This window comes from Cygnus atratus, chromosome 16 (assembly GCF_013377495.2).
Source record: "Cygnus atratus isolate AKBS03 ecotype Queensland, Australia chromosome 16, CAtr_DNAZoo_HiC_assembly, whole genome shotgun sequence".
NCBI classification, from domain to species: Eukaryota; Metazoa; Chordata; class Aves; order Anseriformes; family Anatidae; genus Cygnus; species Cygnus atratus.
Window position 1 is genome coordinate 15,953,627 of NC_066377.1, and position 17,118 is coordinate 15,970,744.

A 17,118-nucleotide genomic window follows, 5' to 3' on the forward strand; every position below is an offset into this window, starting at 1 on the left:
CAGTGTCAGCAGGGGCTGCCACAGGGGAGCCTTTAGGGCTGGCTCCCTTGGTGCTTCCAAAGGTCTGGGACCTTCCCACTGGGACAATGTTGCTGAGGTGAGCGTGTCTGCCTTGCTGAGGGGAGAGCACGGCAAGGGAAAAGATGACATGCTGTGCTTCTGACTGGATGTGTGTTTTCATGTGGCGCAGAACAGCTACCCCAAGCCTAGACCAACAAAAAAGTCTCTCTGCAGCAAGATGATGATTAGATGACAGCATCTCACTCTTGCCCATCAGTGCCTTAGGGCCAATGTAAAGGCAGGGCTCTCAGGCTTCCTCTGTCCCTAAATGCAGCACTTTGTTCTGCTTTTCATGGAAGCATCTGGGAAGCCTGAGCCAAGCACTGCCTCCCTGGGCTCCAGGCTCACCAGGTGACCAGCATGGGGTGGCACACGGCATTTGGCCAAGCTTGATTCCATTTCAAAGGAATAATCAAGTAGGAAGACACTTCATACAGGAAGGGCTGCTCCTGGGCAGGGTTGTTGATGGCTGTCACCTCCAGGGAGTTAGGAGACGTTAAGCATGGCCCTGGGTAGTCTGGCAGCACCCTCAGTGCTAAAGATATCTCAGCCCGCTTGAGACTTCACCAGAAACTGGGCTATTTTTTATTTTATTCTGGGGAATTATCCTCCTCCAGCTGATGCTCAGGGTGTACATCCACCACAGGAGAAACACCACAGGCATGGTTCCCCAGCCTTCTTGCCCCTCAGTACCCACGCACCCTTCTGCTCTAGCCCAGTACCATGGGATCAGCCACGGTCACTGCGCTGCAACACTGCACAGCGGGACGGCCAGCACAGCCCTGAGGGACTGCCTACCTCTCTCCTTCCCTCCCTCCCTCCTGTGCCCCACTCACCGGTGACACAGAGCGAAGTTCTGTCACGGGGCCAGCCCCTTTCCCAGGCTTGGTGGTGTTATCCTGAAAGAAGAGCACACGGGCAGGTGAGCTTGGGCACAACGCACAGGCCAGTGCAGCGAGCTCCAGAGGGCAGCTTTGGAGCAGGGCAGCTCGCCCCAGAGCCTTCGCTGGCAAGGCGAGGTCTTCCTCTCCCCACCCCAGCAGCACGGCCTGTTCCAGCCTCCCTCCCCAAAACAGGGGGATGGCACGGGACATCCGCAGCCCCAGCACTGTGAGGGCCAGCACCGCTTACTGAGGTTGTTGGCACAGTCTCTGCGGTGACTGCCTGAGCAGCAGTTGTCGCGTCTTTGTGGCCAAGGGCGCTTCCTTCCACCTGCCAAAGACAAAGGCAGCCTAGTGAGTCTGGAGGTGCCTGTGAAGGGGCTACATCTGCAGAGATGGAGCTTTACTTCCCTGCTGCCAGGGAAGCAATGCCTGTGGGCCCAGCAGCACAGTGCGGAGCACATGGTGCCTGTCCCTCTCTGCAGACATCGCCACATCCAGCACTGCAGCAGCATGGCAAGCTGGGCAAGGGAAGCACGTGTAGGGGAGGGGTTCAAGGGTGCCTGCATGGAAAAGTAAATGCAGAGTAACTTTGGACAGGCTTTGAATTGATGTTCTGGGGAGTACAGCAAGACAAGAGAAAGCAGAGAACCCCAATAGTCTTGGCTCTGGTGTCTGGGGCCAGTTTTTCCTGGACTGAGGCTCTGCAGAGCCATCAGGGAGCAGGTCCATGAAATGACAGACCCAGCCATGTCACCTGGGCTGCTTCTGGGGTGCTGATCTGGTGAGGAGCAGAGGCGTCTTCAGGATTCTTTGTGCCCAACCCCAGACAAACAGTCACAGCATCCGTTTTCAGGGCTCGTGACTGCAGAAGAAACATGGGAAATCAGCCACTGCTCCAACGAAACCTGCTTCCCTGGATGCACCAAGGCAGCCCTGCCTGGAGGACACTTCAGTGCTCCTCCTGCACCAGTGTGCCTGACCAGAGCCCCACTGTAATCTTCTGCAAGTGCGACTGTGTGCGACAACCTGCAAGTGTCACGCTGGCCCTCACCAGACCAAGAGCAGAGGCCAAGCTGCTACACTGGGCTAATAGCTACCATACAAAGAGCCCTACAGGATTGACATACCTCAAATCAGACCCGATGCTCCATTCCAAGGCTGCCAGGGATTTTTTGGACCGATTTATAGACACCACAGGTCAGGGCAAATTGGTCTTCACCCACCAATTCTATTTGTCTCATGACCTTTGGCATTTCTATCATCTGCTTCAGTTCCTGACAGCTGCGGTGACACTTGGCTGCCAGACAGAGGCTAACGTGGGGAAACTTGGGTTTCCAGCACATGCCCAGCATTTCTGAGACAACTGCCCCTGCTGAGCGCTGGAGTTGATAATCCAAGCCCACAGCCCAGCAGCACACAGCATGTGATGCTACAAACAAGGGCTGTCTCAGAGGCAACTTGCTTTCTTCTGTAGCTTCCTCCTGGCTCCAGGTCTGGACTCATGCTGTGAGCAGCTCCAGAGAGCAGTTGGGGAACTCACCTGGCCGGGGCTGGGGAGCTGTGGCCAGCGCTGACTGGCCCAGGCAGAAGATGCTCTGGCCCCGCGCAGAGGTCATGCTATATTTCATCCAAGATGGGGCTGGCTCTACTGTCCTCTCACAGCAGCATACGCTCAGCTTCCCCTCGGACACACATGTGCCACATGCAGCTTTCTTAGCCCTGCTATAAGCACTCCCAGCGTATGGCTGGCCCTCCACGACCTTCAGAGCTGCTCTCACAGGCTACTCTGCAAACCTCTCCTGCCCAGGCACGAGCAGACAGGATAGTTGGCAGCACATTTCTCTTCGCTGTATAAACTGGGCACTGACTTCATGCAAAACACAGAGACAGAGTCATCAGTTACCAAAACATGCCCTTCTAGCTGCTGACATGCTGTAGTGGTGTGAGGGACAGGGTAGGCAGCCAGACACAGTGTATTAAGAGACAGTGATGACTTCTGGCTAGCAGATGCACAAAACACGCGACAGAGCCATGCCCCTGCCCAAACAGAAAGAACCATGCAAGACAGACAAGAGCATGCATCAGGGTAAAATAGTTACACCAGACAGGAACCCAGGCAGTCTGAAAGCTAGCATGCTCTTCCAAATTGATGTGGGACTGCACATCAGGAAGGCAATACCAAGCACCAGGACAGAGAACATGGAGAGATGACAGCACCGAAGCAATCTTGGTTGAACGGCTTCCCTGTGTACCTCTAGCTGGGAGACATCTGTGCTGGGCTGGGAGACTTTCTCCCTGACTTTGACATCTTCTTCCAGTCCAGGAACTACTTTGTCAGTATGCTGGAAGGAAACCAGACCTTCATCTTCCATCTCACTCTTGTCCTTGTCCAGCTCGGGCAGGCTTCGGGAGATATCCTCAAAGGCTGTTCCATGGAAGTCACCAATCACTGTGAAGTCCACCTCTGCCTCCAGGCTGGAGGTTGAACTGACCGTGATGCTGGAGCACTTGCGCTCGATGGCCAGGTGGTTGTCCTTCAGAAACACTGCGTCCTTCTCCTGGTCCTGCTCCTCATCACCAGTGTCACTCTCAGGAGCCTTGTGCCGAGGTGGCTTAGCTTTCTCTTCGGTGCCCTCCCTCAAGCCTGCTCTCTGAATGAGACACAATGATGGAGAGAGATGCAGACAGTGAGCATGGCATGGCACAGCAACGCGGGCTGCGCTGACAGAGGAGAGGGGGGAGGAGGAGGAGAAAAGGCTGCAGCGAACATCACAGAGTAGAGTTAAACACAACTCAAGCATGGAAACTGAAACCTTTCTGACAGCAGCGACTTTGCAGGGGTGGGGGGAAAAGGGTTATTTAATCTGATTTTGCCAAAAGCCTACTGGTAATTAATCACTGGAAAAAAGGGTCAGTCACACAGAAAAGCTTGGCCAGCTTAGAGGCACATCAGTGCACCTGGTGAAAGCAGATGTATGCAAAACAACAGCTCTGTTAAGAGACATTCAGAAACAGCTCAAACGCCAATGCTATCATACACCAGTAAAACTGGGAACGAAAAAAAAAAGACAAAGGGAAAAAAGAAGAGTTTTAAAGAAAAGGGCCCCATCAGCAAGGTACAGTGAAGGAGAAGCGAAGGAGCGTGCCAACTGCACTGAGCTCAGCCCAAGTGGAGCATCCATGTGGGGCTGGGGGACATCGCCCTAGAGGGAGGAGGGCTAGACACACCACAGCTGCCCACCAGCCCCCCTCCAAAGGCCTCGCGCAACCAGGGGTGACTCTTAAGGCATCGGATCGTGTGTTCGGTCAGTGTAATTGACAGCACGATCAGAGCCCAGGGACTACCTCCGTCCACCAGCTGCTCCCCAAACACAGACATACCTCTCAACTCTGCCATCAGAGGGTACATCTCTTCTTGCCATATTTTGTCATGAAGCAATGGGAAATCTAGACCCATGCGTTTGCTTTATTTTGCATCTTGCTCTAGGCATTTCCCCCTTAGAAATCATCCCACTAATGCCACAGGAAGCCCACCTCCTGGACTCTGGTCCGAGCATTTGCTGCCAGAGCCATCCCCTGCAACGTGCCAGGCTCTGCTGGCAAAGGCACTTTTTGTTTGCACTGCTGGGAGGTTGAGAGGTATGAGAAACAGGGTGTCAAACAAACGCAAGAGGAACACAGCCGCATATGTGTGTGTGTGTGTGTGTGTGTGTGTGTATAAATACATTCATAACAGCTCTACCAGGGGGAGAGGAGCTGGAAGCATACAGTCCTCAGCTGCTTAAGGTGAGCTATCATACTATGGCAAAAAGCAGTTAGTAAAACAGCAGTGAGACCTGTAAGACCACTGGAACAGCAGTCTTTAAATTCTCTTCTTTCATGCTGGATTTTACAGACGGGTCAGATAAATCCTTTTCTTCCCCACTTGGTTCCTGAGATTTGCTCTGGATTAGAGAAAATGGTTAGTTTTAAGGAAATTAACTCTATAGGAGCTGATCTAATGCTTACAAGAGTGAAGAAAGCTATTTCATCATCCAGCCACCAGCTTGCCGAAGACAGGGGAGGATGGGTGAGGCTGGTGAGCTAAGCAAGAAGGGTTATCAACGTAAGAAATGCAGGTGTGAAGCTGGAAGCGTGGGCATGTTGCTGACTGGTGTATGTACATCTGTGGCAGAGCCACACCTCCTTAATCCAACCCCCCATCTCCCTTTCTTGCTCCTGGACATGAGGCTTGGGTGCCCATTTTCAGGATTAGCGAGTGGCATTCTCCAGGTTGCCAAAATGTCGGGCGGGGGGGAGGTATCACAAAACAAAAAGCTGATGAACCAACTAGCCAGCAGGTCTGCATTCAGCAAATAAGCCTGACCGCACACACATACATAAAAGGACAGGGGATGCAAAGCGACTGTTCTCAGTCAATGGATGTGTGAGGTGCCACTGAACATGGTAAATAAAGAGCCACACAACATGCGCATGAACTTTCCATCCGGACAGTTCATTGGAAGAGTTACCACGGCTTCTGCCAGTGTGAGTTCACAGCCGGAGTCAGGGGAAGCCAGGTCAGCACTGTCTTCTCCATGCTCCAGATCAACAGAAACATCTTCCTTCAGAGACAGGGGCTGAGAGGAGTTTCCTGAACCAGCCCCTTGCCCCTTGAGGGCAAATGAGCCCACACTGGATGCCAGTTCCACCAGAGTACCTGTCAGCGATGGAGGTGAGATGGGGCCTGTGTTCAAAAGCACGTCCTGTGTCAGATTCATCTTCCCCTTTGCTTTTGCTGGTGTCTCAGTTTCAGGCAAATGCTCTTCTTCCTCCTGGGCTGCCCTTCGCTCAGCTTCACTTTGCTCAAACATCTTAATCTTAGAGGCCACTGAGGTCTTCTTGTAGCTCTCACTGTCCTGCCAGCTACCCAGGAGCGGGGCCTCAGTGACACCTCTGTGCTCCTGGGACACAGTTTCTGTCCTACCATCAGTACACACCAATGGCCCAGACTCTCTTTTCTGTATCCCACTGCTCACTTGCAGCTCTTCACTGCCTTCATACATAGAGGTTGAAAGCTGGAACATTGTGTTTTCTTGACGTATTCCCGTAACTATGGAGTGGGAGTGCAGGACATCAGCATCTTCTTCGGGAGGCTGCACTGGCTGCCCCAGAGCAAGGTCACTGTCCCTAGCAGGTTCTCCTACCACAGAGCTCCTGCCTTGCAGAGCTTGTCCCACATTAAACTCCAAGTCCCAGGGCGGCTCTTGTGCTTTGGTATGTGCAGTGTGGAGCGGCCCTCCAGACTCAGGACCCTTTGGAGGCAGGTGTCCTATAATGGTCTCAGTCTTTTGTTCTGCTTCTTCTGCCTTGGAAGGCAGCTGTTTGATGCAAGGGCTTTTGTCATGGGATAATTCTTGCATTCCACAGCCTTCATCTCCCATCAGCTTTCCTGATCTGCGCCCTATGTTCTGGGAGAGCTCTTTTATCACAGGCTTTTCTTTCTGGAGTGGCTTTTCTGTGGTTCTCTGGACTCCCTTTGTAGTGACAGGGTTTGAGTCCCAGACATCCTCCCCTGTGGCCGGATCTCTGACTGGCTCTGCTGCACTGTCTATGTTTTGGTGTAGTCCTCTTGCAACAGGACTTGCATCTTGGTGTATTTTCCTTGTAGCAAAGCCCACATCTTGTGGTCTTTCTTCAGGTTCAGAACTCACGTCCCCGGGTGTTTCATACTCTGTCACAGGGCTCATGTCCTTGAGCGCCCCTGCAGAACCTGCCTCCCTGCATGTCACCTCTTTTGAGGGGTTCACATACTCCAGTGTGCCCACACCTCTCACAAGGCTGGTGCCCCAGGACAGGTCTTGGCCTTCGGATTCTGCGTCCTGGGCTGGCTCTCCAGGGACAGGGCCCGGTTGCTGGGGAAAGGGCCCATGGGTGGGAGTGCTGGGTTCATCCTCCTCCAGCCCTGCAGTGGCATGAGGGCAGCCCTGCTGAGACACAGCTGAAGAGGATGATTTAGTCTCTATCTCTTCCATCTGCAGAACCACTCTGGAGCTTTCCTCCTCATTCCCATCAGGTATGGTTCTTTCTGAGAGCCTCCACTCTGTCACAGAGACGTCCGTGCCCCACTGCTCTCCTGCAGCTGGGCTCTGTTTCGGGTCCTCAGCCCTACTGCCTTCCCCTTCCAGGGCACCCAGCTTCAATCCTCCTACTGGGCTTTGCAGATCTTTTTCATCTGAGCCCACCTCCTGGGAACACAACATGGTTTCATCTTTCTCCTGTGTTTCACAGCCCCTAAGACTCGCTGTTGCTTCCTCTTGCTGCACTGACAAACGGTGCTCCTGCTCCAAGGGAGGATGTCCTGCAGGGCTTGTCTCATCATAGCCTGTCTCAGGCTGCTCTGGCACTACGGCAGGTTTTTCTGATACTGCTCTCTGTTGCTCATACACTGAGGAAGTGGACTGGAACCTTTCTTCCATGGGCGCTGTGGGCTCTGATTCCTCTCCTGGCCTGTTCACTGTGGTTTCTGGCATCTCCACCAAGTCAAGCTGTCCTCCTGCCTCTGAAAGCAGATGTGTTTTATTGTCCTTCTCATCTCCCTCTAGGTCTCCTAAGTAGATGATCCTCTGTGTAGCAGAAGTCTCTGTGTTGTCATCACTTGACTTCACTTTAATTTTAATGAACTCTGTGGTTGCAGTTAGCACTCTGGCATCCTGCTTCCTGGAGGCTGCAGAAACATGCTCCTCAGAGATCATCTTGCTTTCTCCCTGGGGCAGATCTGGTCCCAAAGTCTTTGTCCTTTGCTTCTCTTCAGGCTGCTGGCTTGGCCTGGACAGACCTGGTTCACTTGCAGTTACTTCCTCGCCTCTCTCTTTGGGCTCCTCCTCTGCTCCCTCAGGTGGCAAGCACTTTGCCTCCATGCTGGGCTCCTCCCTGGTTTCCTTCTCATAGATCTCATCCTCCCAGACAGACTCAAAATCTTCGGGACTAGCAATCATTTTTGCTCTCTTCCAGGTCTCCAGATCTGCATCTGTTGTCTCTTCCTGGCCTGCCACTTCCTTGGCTTTCCCTACTGCCATCTCCACTTTCGACATGCTCACACTCATTTTCACCTCTGAAGTACCTGCACGTGCTTCTTCTTTCTTGACTCCCAGAGCTTTCTTTAGAGCTACCTCTTCCAGCCTAGAAGTTTCTCTCTCTATAAATACCCAATGCTCCGAGCCCTGCATTGCAATTGGAGCAAGAAGAGTTAGCATCAAACATACTTTACCTAACAGCTGATGATTGCTTTCATGAGTAACAGAAAGCTGATGTGCCTTAGATGGGGTTGACTAAATTAATAATTATTGTTCATGCAAGAGTTGAGGCAGGGTATATACAAAGAGCCTGACAACTGATGGCATTGATGGAGAGAAGGTACTTAAAATAAGGGGGCTGATGCTGTGAAAGTGGCTGAGCCCCTCTATCCTCTCCAGGGCCTTGGACCACCTTCTGTTATGGGCAATGGCCTACCAACATACCTGCAAAATCTGTCACTTTTTTGGAAATAAAGAAGTGGGAGCAATGCTCTCAGCAGGCACATTAACAGAGCTCCCCATGAGGCAGGGGAGTACAGCAGACTAAACCAAACTGGGACTCCCCATTTCACTCCTGTTTTTAGCTGGCCCTAACAGTTTCTATGAGAGCTAAGGGTGAGATTTTGTTGTAAGCAGTGGTTGTTTTGTCTAGCTTTACTCTCAGTTTCATCCACATGCTCTAACACCAAGTTGGACTGAGCAAGAAGTAGCATGAGCAAGAAGAGAAGCCACCTTAGGCATCAGCAAGGCCCTTTCCCCTTCCTACCAGATGCTGCCACTTGGATTCACTCCAAGGTCCATCCTTCCTTTCCAGATCTCCTGGGAAATATCATCAAAACCAATTATTTAGCAGAGGTTTCTAGCGATGCTGAAACCATGCAGTTCAGAAAAGTAACCTTTAAAAAGTTAACTGTAAAATGAAAAAACATAGGCTCGGCGGCTGAGATAGCTGCAGGGACTGCAGCAAGGACCAAGTGAAGGCTGCAGCATCCTGCTGCAAAGACACAGTGAGTATTTGATATAGCACACAGTGAAGCTATGCTGCTGTGCAGGGGTGGATGCTTGGATGCTAGATTACTATTACTACATACACTTGGTACATTCATGTGTTTGTCCTGCAAGACCCCTGAAGACCTCACAAGCTGCAAGGACAAAGCAAGGATAAAATTTTTCCAATTCTGGAACAGAAGGCTGAAAATAACCCACGAGAACACAGCAGCAGGAAAACAGCAATGGGCATTTGTACTGATGAGGAAGCCCAGCAGCCTCCTCAGCCATCCTAGGGTACACACTGCACACACATGAAGGGCAGGGCTGCAGGTCCTGCAGAGCTCACCACAGGGCTCCCATGGCCACTCTGGGCTGGCTCTGCCCACACCATGGGATGCCCAGGACACTGGCCAGTAGGACAGAGCCAGTGTTGCTTTTGCAGGGTGAGAGAAACTGACCTTCTGCAGCACCTTCCTGCACGTCAGCCGCAGGGAGCTGGGGCTGGCTGCACTCTCCCTGCTCAAACGAGGAAAACAAAGTAATGCAAAGGAGAGCTGGACCGGCAGTACCGTACACAGAGGGGCCAGGGTGAATGTTGGGAGTGGTTACACCCAGAATGGAAACCTAATTGATACTGAATAAAGAGAAACAGAGGACAGAAGGAAGCACAGAGAGAGAGAGAGAAGGGAAAACGAGATTAGAGGAGAGAGAGAAAGGAGGAAAAACAACTGATAATGGAAAGGCCTCCACGAGGAGGGGAATCAGAAATCACAGAATTACAGAATGGTTTGGGTTGGAAGGGACCTTAAAGAACGCCCAATTCCAAACCCCTGCCATGGGCAGGGACACCTCCCACCAGCCCAGGCTGCCCCCAGTCCCATCCAGCTTGGCCTTGAACACCTCCAGGGATGGGGCATCCACAGCTCCTCTGGGCAACCTGTTCCAGTGCCTCACCACCCTCAGAGTAAAAAAAGTCTTCCTTTTATCTAATCTAAATCTACCCTCTTTCAGTTCAAAACTTCAGTTTAAAAAGTGGTGAGAGACCCCAACAAAAAAGATACCACGCCCTAGTTCCTGCCTTCTTTACCAGGTGCCAAAGAAAGGTCTATGGCTGCTGGAACTCAGCATCCCAGGCTGTGGTGCTAGCACCACCTGGGCAGTCAGCATACCTAGTGCTGGCTCCTTTCCCTGCCACGCTCTGGTGAGAGCAAGTGGCTGTTGCACTGCAGCAGGAGGCTATGGAGCAGGCCTGCACCATGAAAACTGGCTGTGAGCACCGAGGAGCCTAGACCTTCAGTAGAGCCATCCTCCGCCAGCTTCCCACAGCACCCCTTGCACAAGCCTCTCTGGTATCAATTCTCAGTGTACCCGTGTTCCCAAAAACTGCTCTGCAGGCCACTTTCTCCACATCTGCCTCCCCCAGTGGTCTCCTCACATGGTTTTGTTTCTTGTTTGTCCACAAAAGCCACAGCAGAGGTACTCAGTGACTCCCAGGCACATCTGTGTCTTTCATGGGTAAGTTTGACCCAGGAAGCACCACTACCACGAGCTAAATGGGTACCTTGGGCCTACCAGGATGCCCAGATCAGTTTCCAGCCTTTTCTGAACACTAGGAATGCTCATGGCTGATTCAGCCAGAGGACGGCTTACTTCCCTGAGGGTACAGCTCTTCTGGTCCTGCAACGCAGCCTCACCGATCGACCCTTTCTGCAGCCAATGCACTGATAGACAGGGCTTGAGCACAGGTACAGATCTCTTCAGCTTTTTCTTCCCTTTTCTCTGGCTGTAAGACAGAGTCCTTTTGGAGGAGACCTTCCCCAGACAAAGATGATGAGCCTGGTCAGGATCCTGCTCTGAGGTAAGGCTCTAGACAAATGTTGTTGTACATTAAAGAGCGTTAGGTTGTCTTCTGAAGCCTGGAACAGTATGTTGATCCACAGCAGTACCTCATAACCAGTAAGGAAAAAACGAAATCTCCAGATTTATCTCTAAACCAGCTTCTCCTCAAACTTTCATGGGATGAGCATAGCCCATGCCAGGGAAACAGCCAACTACCCTGTGGTATGTTTTGAACTCTCTGCTGCAGGTGGCTCAAGGCCAGCCCTGGCCACAGCTCTGGTTCCACAGCTCTTGGCAGCCCCCCAGAGCCTGAGGACTCCTGGGTACGTTCAGTGCAAACAGCTGGATACCTCCAGGAAAGCAGAGAACTTCTGGAGCTTTGGAGTTTTTTTTTTTCCCCTAACACACCTTCTCCAGAGAACAGGAGCAGCTGGGAAGGACATTCTCACCACGGCCTTCATGTCACAAGAAAGGACAAACACGGAGATGGGAAAGAAATGCAACGACAATGTGGAACAGAGACAGCCTTCTGCACCTGGTGGCTGCAGGCAAAGCTCACAACCTCAGAGGAGCCCAGAGCAGTCAGGAGGTTTTCCCTCTGGCACTGTTCCTGTTGTACCTGCCATTTTTCTTTGCTCCTCTGCAAAGAAAAGACCCAGCTCACCTGAAAGGAATGCACAAGCCTCACAATAAGGATGGAAGAATTAATGAATCCAAGATCAAGATGACACTGTTGTCACCTGAAGCTGAGGAGACTCCATCCAACTCCCAGTCCGGCTCTCTTCCCCCAGCAAGAGTGAGAACCAAGGAGGGGAAGGTGGAGAAGTGACCTCACGTAGGCAGGGGTGGCAGATAACCCAACCTCAGCAACCCCATGGGCACCAAGGGACTTTCCACTTGAGCACAATGCAAGCTCTGCAGACGTGCCGGTCTTCGTGCAATCGTCGTCATGGGATCCTGACTTCCTCATGGAGAGCGCCAGCCACATGTGGGCAAGGCTACATGCATCAGATGCTGAATCTCAGCTGCCAATGTGTGGAGAGAAACCTCAGGTGAGACCAGCTGGCTGTCAGCACCTCAGCACAGCCCTGGCACCCCGAGGGCCTCTGGAGGGCAGAAGAGAGGAACGCGTGCATTTAGTGCAGCGTGCACACCTCGTTGCTGCTGTTTCTGTGCAAAGGCTGCAGCATTCTGCTCTGGCAGAGATTGCATCTCACTTCTGTAGACAAGTGCAGTACTGGCACCTGGAAGTTCACAGCAACCCCCAAGTACTGGCACATAGAGGGCCCCAGAACAAAACAGGAGATGCTGCCACAGAGCCCAAGCCTCACCGAAGGTGCATTTATCCTTGCTGAAGCCCGAGGCTGTGCTCAAACCCTCACTCATATCCATCCCACCTCTCGGGGACACGTGCTTCAGCCCAGGTTCACACTCCAGCTGTCCTGGTGGAGCAGAGCCTGCCCCTGCCAGCGCTGGGATCTCTAGCACTGAGCCAAGGGCTGCTCTGAGCTGCAGATGGGGCAGATGCTGCCTGTGTGGGCCGGCCAGCACAGGCAGTGGCCTGGGCCTAAGTTCAGTTTCCCCAAGCACAGTGGGACTGGACCCCAGTGGGGTCAACAAGCCAGGCCTGCCCATCCTGCCTTGGCTCATCTCCACAGCACAGTCCCCGTGCACAGGGAGGACTCCCGGTCACGCCACTCGCAGCAGCATCACACCCGGGGACCTCAGGGAGCATCAGGGTGCAACCAGCCTCGCCCTTGCCCCCTCCACCCCTACCCTGTCCACCTGCCCCAGGCTGCTGCTGCTCCTCTGCTGCCTTTTCTGGGGGCACTCAGGGAGGACACGCACCCCAGCACTGCTGTGCGCTACATTTCAGCGTGGTTGGATCCAACCACATCAGAACCAAGTCTCGAAGACCACTTTTCTTCTTCTCAGTGCTATCTTTTTTCAGCTGTCCCAGGAAACAATCGCTATCACATGACAACGAACCCTGAACGCAAGGAGTGCTGTGCCCACATCCCTCACAGGCAGGAAGCACACAAGGACTTGGAAGGCAGGGTGATCCTGCTGTGTACAGGTGCCAATCCAACATTTTTGGTGCATCCAGAGGTGCCCTACTTCCGGGTGCCGGGGCCTCAGCAACTGTAACTGCAGCTGAAGGGAGGGGAAAGCACAAGGGATTGCTGAAGACAGCCTGTAGCTGGGTGCCTGTCTGCACCTGGAGGAGACACCTGCAGAGAACCTGTGCCGTGGGGCTCAGCACTTGCCTCCTGGGACCCCTGGCACCAGCTCCAGCATGGACCCTCACCCAGAGCACAGCCAACCCTGGGGGATGCCCTGCCACCACTCAAGGCCAGTGGGGCTTCACTGGAAGGTCTCCCAGGACTCTGTCTCACAGATTCAAAGCAATAAGAACAGGAGCAGATTCCACCAACAGCCCTGCCCCAGAGACCCATCCAGGGGTGCTAGCAAACAGCTTGAGCTCTGCTTAGAGGGCAGGAACGCCTCACACTGCCTGAGGGGGGCACCATGAGAGGGCAAACTGTGAAGCCAAGGGTGGAAAGAGAAAGGGGATGATGATAACCTCAGGAGAGGAGACAAGGCTTTTCTGCGTGAAAGACTCCATGCATAGGGAAGCTCCGTGCTCAGATGCAAAATCGTCTAAGGTGTCCTCTTCCATCCTCTGTGTCAGCACGGAAACCCCAGCACCCATGGGGAAAGAGAGAGAGAGAAAGAGAGAGGGAGGGAGGGAGAGAGACAGACAGACAGACACAGAAAGAGAGAGAGCACATGAGAAGGAATGAAGGAACAAATGGGTGGATGATGGATGGATGGATGAACAGAGATCACCAGCTATGCCAGGTCTAGATGTTACATTTAGGTCTTTCTTTGCACACTATACATACGCTTCTAAAACAGATGTGAGGTTAAAAACCTTCCTCCTCTTTCCGGCTTAGCGCTTTGTTGAGGGGTTGTTACCTCCTGCAACTCACCTCTGCCTGGGTTGCTCTGCAGCCCCAGCTGAGCCAGCCCCGTATCTCCAGGGGACCAGCAGGCACATGTGCACGCCACAAATTCCCCATGGAGAGGCCCCAGACGAGCCTCCCCCAGAGTCCCTCCTCATATCACAGTGCCATGACCTCACTTGCTCAGTGAAACAGTTCCAGGACAGAGCTGGGGCAGGGAGTGCCCCACATGCAGAGTGTACAAGGCCTGAAGCTCACGGCTGCTGGCTCCACAGCTCTTGCAGGGGAGAGGACGCTGAGGTGGGGAGAGCAAGCATGGAGGGTCCAGTGCTCTCAGCCCACATGGGAGGGAGGGAGAGGGTGTCCGAGCTGCGGAATACCCTCACCATTGAGGCCTGGGCCACTGCCTGGGCTGAGCCAAGCATGAGCCCAACCCCGTGCAGCACCCAGCTGCACTGAGGGTGGGGGTGGGGGGGGGACTCTGCACAGCCCAGATGTCCTGCTCCAGCACCCCAGGCATCTTCCTTTCTCTCCTAGGGCAGATGTCCCACTGCAAAGCCAGCAGATAAAATGCCAGGAGGAGAGGACACGAATGCAGAATCCCAGCACAGCACCACTCAACCCAGCACCCCTCCTCTGGCTTCCACCAACCAGGTCGTGGCAGGTCAGTGTGCCACGGAGCACCTCTGTGCAGGAGCCCAGCCCCGCACTCCTGGGGACACCCATCGGACAAGACTTGCACAGGGTGCTGACAAGCAGGAGCCCTGATAGGATAAAGGGTGAAGAAGGCCCCATCTCACAGCCCAACTCACAGGTAACAAACACATCCCCCTGAAAAGGACCAGTTTGACCCCATGCAGTGCCTGGGCATAAAGGGAGATCACTACCAGCAGAGAGGAAACAGCTCATTACAAAACAGAGACAACAGCCTGGCCAGAGGCTCCCTTGCTTTACCCGCTGTGCCCAACACACAGCTCCCACCGTGCTCTCCCCAGGGCTGTGCTAGAGGCAGAGACCAGGAGCCCAGCAACTGATGAAGACCTCCCCATGAACAGCTTGATCCCATCCATAAGACAAGCAGCAGAACAAACCTCGCTGGCCTTTTCTGGGGTTCCCTTCGGTGTTTCATCCTCATGCTTGGGCGAGGAAGAGGCTGGTGAGGAAGGCAGCCTCCTGTCCCGGTCCCTGTGAACCAGCTTGCTGTTGGGCTCCTTCAGGGTCCGTTTCAGCTCATTGATGCTGGCCTGATGCTTTAGCAAAACATCTTCTGGCTTGTCTAAAAACTTGGGGAAGGAGAGAGGAAGGTAACCATGGTTAAAGCACTAGCCAAGGCAAAAGAGACAATCAGGGATGCTGGGGAGAGGTTGCTTTACACTGGGCTTGAATTTAGGGTCTCAAGAGCCAAATGTAGAGCGTATAAGAGCACCCTGGGCTGCAGTTCTCACTAAGACCATTGCAGGGAACTGCAAGTGGTGGAACACCCACAGTGGTCTTCCTTCTGTGCAGGGCACAATATGCCCCTTTGGCATCTCCAGCATGGCCTTCTGAGGATGAGCTGAACCATCTACAGAAGAGAGAGGGCTCTCCTTAGGGATCAGGCAAGGGATAGGGGCCCACTGGAAATATCAGCAGCCTCATCTCTGCTGCTCTCACATGCGAGGCACAAAAGGACCAAGAGCCTCTGTCCCAGCAGGGCAGGAAACTGGCCAGTCCTCTGAGCAAAAGCTTCAGGGAGTCGCCCATCGGCATTTCTGAAGGAGTGCCTTCAAAGGGGGGTTTCTGCTGAAGGGCAAGAGGTCAAGGGCTGGTCAAAGATGACCAACACGGATCCAAACCTGCATCAACATGGACCAGCTTGGGCCCAACAGCAGTCTGGGGTGGGGTTGAGTCTTGCCTGCTGTAGAAAGAGGACAGCTCAGAGAGCTCAAGCGCAAGGTTACATTTAGGTGTTAAAGAATCCTTTGGTGATGTTACAGGCACCAGGGTGGCTCCCCTTGTTCTGCCGCAGAGGTGGGCAAACTAGCTCCGAAAAAGAACCCGGCTTCTGCTTCAAACTCAAACCTGGTTTGAGGTTCGAAAGGAGTCAGCTGAAGCATCTCCCCTCCCCCATATCTCTGCTCAGTGAAATCCCAGAGATCCAAAGGAGTCCCATGAAAAGCTCAGACACATTATACAGATCGTGAAGGCTCAGCAGAATTCATGGACAAACTCCCCTGTCCACTTGCATGTGCTTCACGGTTTGCCCACCTCTAGGCTCAGGGTAGTGCCAGGGGGCACAGGGCTGCGGGAGCAGCACATGCACATGCAGCAGGGGTAAGCAATGAAGCAGACAGTGGAGGGACCGTGACCAGTGTTGGGCTGGGGGGCGAGACGCCAGCCTGCAGGAGCCGTGGTGCCCACTGCACCAGCAGGGTTTGCCCTGCTGTGCTGAGCAGGATGCCAAGGGCTGCATAGTGGAAGTGCAGCAAGCACCATCTCATGGCCACTTGGCTAGCACTGCTAGGGCTGCACTGGCCTCTGTTGACTGGTCCAGCGATGATCCAAACCCCGCTCTGAGTAGAAGACAAACCTGGAGAGCAACTGTGAATTTTAGGCTGGGATGAATCGGCAGACCCAGGCCGGGGATATCTCTGCTGCCCATTTCTGTTGGAGGTAGCACCGCAGGCACAGGTAATTTGTGTAACGGGAGAACACAGCCTCCCTCCTGCCTGCGATAGCTCACCCTGGCCAGGCCAGCCACAGTTGGTCGGGAAGCCCCTCCGCTGCATGGGGGTGGCTGCCAGTGTCTGCCTCTGACGGGTCAGCACCAAAGGATGCTCAGGGACTCGTTTGCTCCCGGCAGGGCAGAAAGGCAGCAAGGGGCTTTGTGAAAAGCGAGCCTCTGTGCAGGGCACGTGATGCACAGCCCAAGTCAGGAAAGCCAAAAGCAAAGCATAGGCCGGGAGGTGGGAACGATGGGGCCAGCCTGTGCCGGGGCTGTCTCTTCAGTGGGAGAGATAGGGCCACAGGGCTGGACAGAGAGGAGACATGAGGAGAGGACATGGAGGAGTCAGTAACATGAGCAGAAGCCAAGTCTTCCCAATGGGCCAAGGACTCGGCATGGTGGCCTGGCCGTTGTGCCTTGGGAGGGCTCTTGCTCACACATACAGTTAGGACTACCTTACTTAGTGGGATAGAAGATGCTGTGTGTGCTCTGGGGCAGATCCCCAGCTGTCTGCTCATCGGGTGTCTCTAGCAGGCCAACCCCCCGCCTCGGTGCATCTTGTATTCCAGTAAATAGGGTAACACACAGTGGTGCTTTGAAAAGGATGGACAATATGATGC

The 17,118-nt window shown here is 53.6% G+C and overlaps 1 protein-coding gene across 15 annotated transcripts in view; it reads right to left on the reverse strand.

Moving 5' to 3' along the window:
• Positions 1–17,118, reverse strand: part of EPB41L1 (erythrocyte membrane protein band 4.1 like 1) — an 81,087-nt gene that overhangs the window by 10,745 nt on the left and 53,224 nt on the right. For 3 of the 15 annotated variants that reach the window (XM_035548296.2, XM_035548297.2, XM_050714005.1), the window contains 7 exons: positions 14,886–15,077; positions 5,456–8,146; positions 4,781–4,888; positions 3,197–3,595; positions 1,699–1,806; positions 1,192–1,272; positions 897–959 (listed from right to left, as the gene is read on the reverse strand). In XM_035548296.2, the coding sequence (XP_035404189.1) occupies positions 897–959; positions 1,192–1,272; positions 1,699–1,806; positions 3,197–3,595; positions 4,781–4,888; positions 5,456–8,146; positions 14,886–15,077 (3,642 nt within the window). The remainder of the gene's footprint in view (positions 1–896; positions 960–1,191; positions 1,273–1,698; positions 1,807–3,196; positions 3,596–4,780; positions 4,889–5,455; positions 8,147–14,885; positions 15,078–17,118) is intronic. The other 12 variants (XM_035548298.2, XM_035548299.2, XM_035548304.2 and 9 more) reach the window with 8 other exon arrangements.